This window comes from Ipomoea nil, unplaced genomic scaffold (assembly GCF_001879475.1).
Source record: "Ipomoea nil cultivar Tokyo-kokei standard unplaced genomic scaffold, Asagao_1.1 scaffold2942, whole genome shotgun sequence".
Lineage (NCBI taxonomy): Eukaryota > Viridiplantae > Streptophyta > Magnoliopsida > Solanales > Convolvulaceae > Ipomoea > Ipomoea nil.
The window spans coordinates 498,765-506,603 of record NW_017619370.1 but is presented as its reverse complement, the minus strand read 5'-3'; the positions used below and the strand labels follow the sequence as shown (position 1 = coordinate 506,603).

Genomic DNA, 7,839 nt, shown 5'->3' with positions numbered 1-7,839 from the left:
TCTCATGAGTAATAACTAATCAATTTATCATTGATTAATATTACATTTTTTTTCATAAGTAACTATTCAACTCTAATTCTCACCTTGCAACCAAACGTCTCGTAAAAGTGAAAGTAACAAAGAATTTATTTCTAATTAATATTACATTTTTTTTAGCATAAATATTTCACTTCCATTTTTTTAGCATAAATATTTCGAAGACCATGGCAAGGTCTTTGTATTCTGACGAAAACTTTGACTTGGACTTTGTCCGGACGAAGTCCACGGCAAGGTCTAAGGTCTTTGTCCTCTAACGAAGACTTTGCCTTGGTTTTTGTCTTGAGGTTTAGTGGCCTTTCTTTAGGAGTGTTTGGTTCAATATTTGCTTGGATCGTGGGCTTCATTGCCAAGGTGGGGATTACGAGCAGCTTTGTTGCGGTAGTAGTAGTAACAACAATTGTTAAATCAGGGACTAGAGTTAACCTTGCAAAATATGTTAACTATAGACTGATAAATTGTTAACAAACATATTGGTCCTGTTTGGTAAAAAATTGGTCTATAGGCTAATTTTGACTTATCTGACCACTATTAATTATATGATTTAGTTAAAATATCAACTGAAATGTTTGGTTTATTAGCTTTTTGTAACTCCAAAAGGCTAAAATTCAAAAAGCTACTCCAAGCAACTTTTTCAATTAGCTTTTTGAGAAAAGAAATTATACCAAACAGCTATCAGCTAACAGCTAATTTACCAAACAATTTTCTACAATCATCTAATGTTATCAACTATTTATACCCTCTAATTAACACAATCAGCTAACAGCAAACAGCTATCAGCTAACAGCCATTTTACCAAACAGAGCCATTATGTGTCTATAGTTAACATATTTTGTACTTACAATTAAAATTTTATGAGTTTGTTGGTATTATTTTATGTGTCTGTAGTTAACATATTATGTGCTTTCAATTTATTTATAGGTACATAAATAATTAACTGCAGGTACAAAATATATCAACTGCAAACATATAATTTTTATACTAGGGTCCACAAGGCAAGATGAACCATGTATATGGTATAACAATTGGACTGAAAGCATGTGGGCTAGATCCATAAATATCCCCTGGAAAAGTTTATATTTTATTCTGAAAGACCACTTGTAGTCTAATATTTCTATTATCTACTATACTAATAAGAGCCCAAGAGAATTAGGCCTATAATGGGTAGAAAAATGGTGGTCAAATTTTTTAATCAAATGAATGGTTCATATTGATCAGATTTTTATTTTCCTTTAGATTTTCAAATTTATTCTTAATGATTATTATTATCCGTTAACTTTTCCGTTAAATATTATCTTTTCTGTTAATTTCTGTTAGTTCACCGTTAACTTACTCATTGATTTCAATAAGAAAGGTCTTAGGTTCGAACCACATCCCAATCAAAGTTGGCATAACTAGTACTCTATTTTACTCTTATTAAATTAAATAATAATTTAGTAGCCACAACAAAAAATAATACATATGCATTTCTTTAATTTAGAATTATGTGTCTAGAATGCCTTTATTCAAAAAAAAAAAATTATTCATTATCAATAAATTAAATAAGAGAAATAATTTCATTAGTTATATTATCTTTATTTTTCTCCAATATAGAAATTATTTACATTCAAAATTCAAATTCATCAATTGATTATATTCGCTACATTGTCCCTACAATGTCTTTATTAAAAAAAATGTATTATTATCAATAAATTAATTAAGAGAAATAATTTCATTAGTTATATTATCTTTATTTTTCTCCAATGTAAAAAGTCTTTACATTCAAATTCATCAATTGATTATATATTCACTACATTGTCTATTATCTTTTTTGTGCACTATTTTTTAATTAAATATCAAAGTTATAATACAAAATAATTCTATATATTTATTTACCAAGTATGTTATTAATACCAAGAAATTTTTTTTTAAAAACTTAAATTAATAAAGCCAATTATATTAACTACTTGAGGGATTTGTTGACAAAGAGAGTATTCAAATCACACAACAAATTGAAGTGAGAAACTACCTCGCAATGTCCTTGTTTGACAATTAGCAGTTAGCGGTTAGCGTTAGCGGTTAGCGTTAGCGGATTTGACCAGCGAATTATATTAACAGTTGGTAAAAAGATATTTGAAAAAGTTAGATGTTTAAATTAACATTTAAAATGACCTAAAGGTATAATAATAACAATAATAATAATAATAATAATAATTAATAATAACAATAATAATAATAATAATTTTTTTTTTAATATAGATGTGTTTTGGGAAAATCGTTCTCAAAAACGTTAAGTGAAAATATTGTAAATTGCAATGTTTGTATTTTCAGTGGTTTGGAACAAATTGTTACTTCAAACTGTTGAATAACCAAAACACTTTCTTTATCATTTTGATCTTTGGGTTACATCATATTTACCAATGGTCCAATATCTTTGGGTTACATTATAATTAAAAATTTTAAATTTTTACTACATTTAAATTCCTTAAATTAGGAATTTCTTTATCCATAATAATTTATTCAACAATAATGGTTAAACTAAATAACACTGAGCAAAACATCTAAAGGGCTGGTACCGTTGATTCATTCATTGATCATGTATATATGTGCATTAATTAAATATATTAGAACCCTTTGCAACAAAAATACTTTTGGTTACTATTTAAAAAAAGTTTAGTAACAATTATAATGAATCTCTTATATTACATTGTATTAATATACTATAAATTACATATTTAAATAAACAAATTAGACATTAAATTACTTATGTTGAACTTCTCATATATAATCTTGCATTTATATACTTTCATATGTTTATTTAATTATAAACATTGGGTAGAAAAATTACCGTCAAATTATTAAATCAAATGAATAGTTCAGATTGTTTAGATTTTAATTTTTCATTGAGATTTCCTAATTTATCCTTAATTATATGATTATCCGATCCATTAATTTTTCCATTTAAGTACCGTTAATTCACGTTAGTCTAATTCTAATATTAAAGTCTAATATAGAATTATAACTACAACATTAATCTAATTCTAATATTAAAGTCTTAATAGAACTCTAACCACAAATCCTACAGCCGGAATCTCCTCAAACAATATTAGTATATATTTAATATTTTATGCTTTTATTTTTATTTGTTCTTCCTTATGTCCTGTATTTGGTTTCAACCATGCATATCCATACAATTATTTTATTGACAATTATAATTAATCTTGATTATATTATCTTGCATTTGTAAACTTAGAATTACCAATTTAAATACGCAAATTCAACATTCAAATATTTATGCATGAACAAAAACATTGGGCATTATCTCAATCCCGCGTAAAAAACTAGTATTAAGAAATAAATGACAAGCAAATTATTTGGTGGTTAATGGATTATAATAACAATTATTTGTACGCATATAAACGGAGAGCTGGCATCACGTGTTCTGCATAATAACAAGCAGATCAGTCATCAGTACAATGTCTTCTCTATTACCCTTTCTGATTTTAGCTATGGCTTTCATTTCCAAAGCTTTAACAACCAATACCACAACTGATCACTCCTCTCTTCTTTCTTTGAAATCTCACATCAACTTAAGCCGCCACCACATCTTGGCAAAAAGTTGGTCAACAAATGCCTCTGTTTGTGACTGGATAGGAGTTGTGTGTGGATCCAGCCACCAAAGAGTGATAGCATTAGACATATCGGGTATGGGTCTTGTGGGTACCCTTCCCTCACAACTAAGCAGCCTTTCATTTCTTGTTTCTCTTAATATGAGTCACAACCATTTTTATGGAAACTTGCCAAGAGAATTAGCCAATCTACGTCAACTTAAAATCATGAAATTAGGTTTTAATGATTTGAATGGTGATATTCCAAGGGAGTTATCATCATGCTTAGAACTTGAAGAATTGTGTTTGGTTCACAACAACTTTAATTTGTCGGAATGATTCCGAGGGAAATTGAGAACTTGAATATGCTTCGATTTTTATGCCTTTGGCGTAACAACTTAGAAGGTACGCTCCAGTGTTTTGTAGTATTATGATTTTGAAGGTGTTGAAAAATGAATTCAATGAATTTTGCCTATTACATAGATTGATAAATGCATCTTCTACTTTATTGATGACAAGAAGAATGATCTATATGTAAACGTGAATATTGTTAACTATTGCACGGTTGTAATTTTGCAATCAATTAAGTGGATTTTTGCCACGACCTGATTGGAAATTTGACAATGTTACAATGGCTTATCTTGGTGTGAATGTCTTGTCAGGAATGAAACTCTTCTATTGACCTTCTTGGTTTGAACCGATCAGTTATAAGCAATTTAAGTTAGTTTACCTCCTTGTCATCCTTTATAAGCTAGAGTCGCAAGATGGGATTTATCCCGTGCACACTCTTGAGTAGTTGTGTCGGGTTTACTTCGTCACTCAAAGATAGAAAGAAATTTTTAATGTTAAATTTAATAATAATTTAGAATAAGAGCAAGCGTGATGACATATAAATAAGTGTTAGACAGATTATTGAATTTATTATATTTGTGCAATTGAGTTATAAATAAAAGAGTAAAAGACATTTTTGGTCCTAGACTTATAGTGGCTTGGACAATTTTAGTCCTTTATAAACAAAAAATTGTCATTTTATGGACAGAGTTATTGTGGCGAGGACATTTTTGGTCCTCCGTCTATATTTCTGTTAGATAACCGTATGAGAGGGGCAATTACGTTAATTTAGGCTATCTCTTTATTGTGAGATGGACGATTTTGGTCCCACAACCATGTCTTTACTCTGACCCTCATTTATTTGTAGTTTTGCACTACGAAATGCTCTGCCCACAACCATGCCTTTACTGCAACTTGGACTCTCCGACTCCGAATTATGACCGAGAAGAAAACAAAACACACATAGATATAATAGATAGAAGGAGATAGCCTAAATTGACGTAATTACCCCTCTCTCAGACGGTTATCTAACAAAAATATAGACGGAGGACCAAAAATGTCCTCGCCACAATAACTATGTCCATAAAATGGCAATTTTTTTTTTATAAAGGACTAAAATTGTCCAAGCCACTATAAGTCTAGGACCAAAAATGTCTTTTACTCTAAATAAAAGCCAACATGATGACACTCTTATAATTGCATATGTTTTTGTCAATGACTTGAATAACTTTTGACAGATAAAATACCAAAAGAGTTAGGCAACCTTAATAATCTAGAGTATCTCAAGTTGGATCATAATGGACTAAGTGGTTCAATTCCATGGGAAATCTTCAATATCTCAACGTTAAGAGGAATGTCAGTAGCATCAAATTATAACCTTTCAGGTACTCTTCCCTCCTCTATGGGTAATAAACTTCTCAATTTAGAGCTCCTATACCTTACTGAAAACAATATTGGAGGACTTAAACCTACCCAAATATCAAATGCTTCCAAGCTAGTTGTTCTTGAACTTAGCCAAAACCATTTCACAGGCTTCATTCCAAATTCCCTAGGAAACTTGCCACAACTCAAAATTCTAAACCTGATGTCCAACAATCTCACAACTGATCCCAAATTTAGCCTTATAAATGCATTGGCAAACTGTACATACATTCAAGAATTGGATTTGTCATTAAACCCTTTAAACACTGTGCTCCCCAGTTCAATTGGCAACCTCTCAACCACTCTCCAAATCATCCGGTGGAAGATTGTAACATCAGGGGACAAATCCCACATGAGATTGGCAATTTAAGCAACTTATACGAGTTGGCTCTGTTGATTAATGAAATTATAGGGCCTTTGCCAATGACTATGCAAGCTCTTCAGAGACTCTATCTAACTCAAAATAGGCTAAAAGGCTCATTTCCAGATATGGTCTGCAAACTAGGGAATTTGGGTTTGATAAGTTTACAAAGAAATGATTTTTCAGGTCCAATTCCGGGTTGTTTAGGGAACGTTTCTTCCCTGAGAGAGATCTATCTGCCTGAAAATGAATTCATTGTCTTCCCTCCTACCCTCTGGAGCCTTCAAAATCTTTTGAGGCTAGATTTGCATTCTAATAACTTGAGGGGTTCTATACCTCGGGAAATCGGGAATGCAAAAACGGCAATACTCATTGATCTGTCACATAACAAACTATCCGGGGAAATTCCCAGTACCATTGGAGGTTTGATAGCGTTAATGAATTTTTCTGTGGCTCATAACACAATCCAAGGTTCTATTCCTGACACTTTTGGCAAACTAATGGATCTACATTCCTTGGATCTTTCTTATAATAATTTCTCCGGAATAATTCCCAAGTCATTGGAGGGACTTATAAGCATGAACTATTTCAATGTTTCACACAATAGATTAACCGGAGAAATTCCAAGTGGAGGCCCTTTTGCCAACTTCACCTATGAATCATTCTTGTCAAACGATGGTCTATGTGGTACTCCTCGGATGCATCTCCCACTTTGTCCTACCAATCCTCTGCATACATCAAAGAAGAACAGAGTGGTTCTCATTGTACTTGTCTCACTCGCACTTCTTGTAGTGCTAGTTGCCTCTGCTACTGTACGTATACTTGATTTTCAAGAAGCACAGTGGGGAGCTTCCCAGTCAACTTGACTTGCTACCATCAATAACACCAGCAAGATTTTCATACCGTGAACTCCAGCGAGCAACGAATGGATTTGATGAAAGCACCTCGCTAGGTAGGGGAAGCTTCGGATCGGTTTATAAAAGGACTTTAACAAATGGGATGCATGTAGAAGTCAAGGTTTTTCGTTTGCTTCATGAAGGTGCAGATAGGAGTTTCAACGTAACACTGAGTGTGAAGTTCTACGCAACATTCGTCACAGAAATCTCACAAAGGTTCTTGGCAGTTGCTCCAACTTGGATTTTAAAGCTTTGGTGCTAGAGTATATGCCCAACGAGTGTCTACATAAGTGGTTATATTCTCACAACTATTTCTTGGATATGATGCAACACGAGTGAGTATAATGATAGATGTAGCATCTGCTTTGGAATATCTTCACTGTGGTTACTCCAAGTTTATTGTCCATTGTGACTTGGAACCTAGTAATGTGTTAATAGATGCTGATATGGTGGGACATCTGAGTGACTTTGGTATAGCAAAGTTTTTAGGAGATAGGAACTCCATTGCCATCACAAGCACCTTAGCAACAATTGGTTACATTGCTCCAGGTAAATGTTTCAATTTTTTTTTTTTTTTTAACTTTCTTGATTTGCTTTTAACATTCGTCACATAACATTTTGCATTTCTTATGCCTTCCTATCAAATTTTGCACTGCTTCTAGAGTATGGACAGGAAGGTCTTGTGTCCACCCGTAGCGATATGTAAAGTTATGGTATCATGTTGCTTGAAGTTTTCACAAGGACACGACCTGAACATGATATGTTTAGTGAAGATTTAAGTCTAGAAGTTGGGTGTACCATGCACTTCCTACAGACATTGGTCAGATTGTAGATCCAAACTTATTTGGACCAAACGAAGAAAAGTACGATGAGAAATTATAGGGTGTATTGGGTATCTTGGAGCTAGGCATAAAATGCTCGGCAGAATCTCCTCAAGAGAGGATAACCATCAAAGATGCTTTACCACCACTGAGAAAGATAAAAGTCCAACTTCTTTCAGTGTATGGTTTATGTAAAAACTAGCATTTCCTATTATTGTATCTTTCATGAAAATGGAAATAAAATGCAAGAGATCGATAATGTTTTTGTACACAAATCAAGTAACATGCCCGCACGTAGTCACTCGTCACTCGCCACTCCCCTGTTTATCGCCATGCCCGCACGTATGCCACGTCATCGCCATCCGCGCAACTCCTCCCGCCCAAAC

The 7,839-nt window shown here is 32.6% G+C and overlaps 2 protein-coding genes across 2 annotated transcripts; both read left to right on the top strand.

Moving 5' to 3' along the window:
• The first annotated feature begins 5,798 nt into the window (after positions 1-5,798).
• Positions 5,799-6,602, top strand: LOC109162417 (probable leucine-rich repeat receptor-like protein kinase At2g33170). The gene has a single exon (XM_019311120.1). The coding sequence runs from the start codon at positions 5,799-5,801 to the stop codon at positions 6,600-6,602; it is 804 nt and encodes a 267-aa protein (XP_019166665.1).
• Positions 6,603-6,804: 202 nt separating this feature from the next.
• On the top strand, positions 6,805-7,505 carry LOC109162463 (receptor kinase-like protein Xa21). The gene is made up of 2 exons (XM_019311168.1): positions 6,805-7,181; positions 7,295-7,505. Exons 1-2 carry the CDS (start codon positions 6,977-6,979, stop codon positions 7,336-7,338), a joined length of 249 nt encoding a protein of 82 aa, XP_019166713.1. The 5' UTR covers positions 6,805-6,976; the 3' UTR covers positions 7,339-7,505.
• The last annotated feature ends 334 nt before the right edge of the window (positions 7,506-7,839 follow it).

Excerpts from the sequence above, each read along its gene's own strand:
- LOC109162417 (XM_019311120.1), top strand. The coding sequence starts at position 5,799 with ATGACTATGCAAGCTCTTCAGAGACTCTATCTAACTCAAAATAGGCTA.
- LOC109162463 (XM_019311168.1), top strand. The coding sequence starts at position 6,977 with ATGATAGATGTAGCATCTGCTTTGGAATATCTTCACTGTGGTTACTCC. Across the intron at positions 7,182-7,294 it reads AATTGGTTACATTGCTCCAG|AGTATGGACAGGAAGGTCTT; the intron begins GTAAATGTTTCA and ends CACTGCTTCTAG.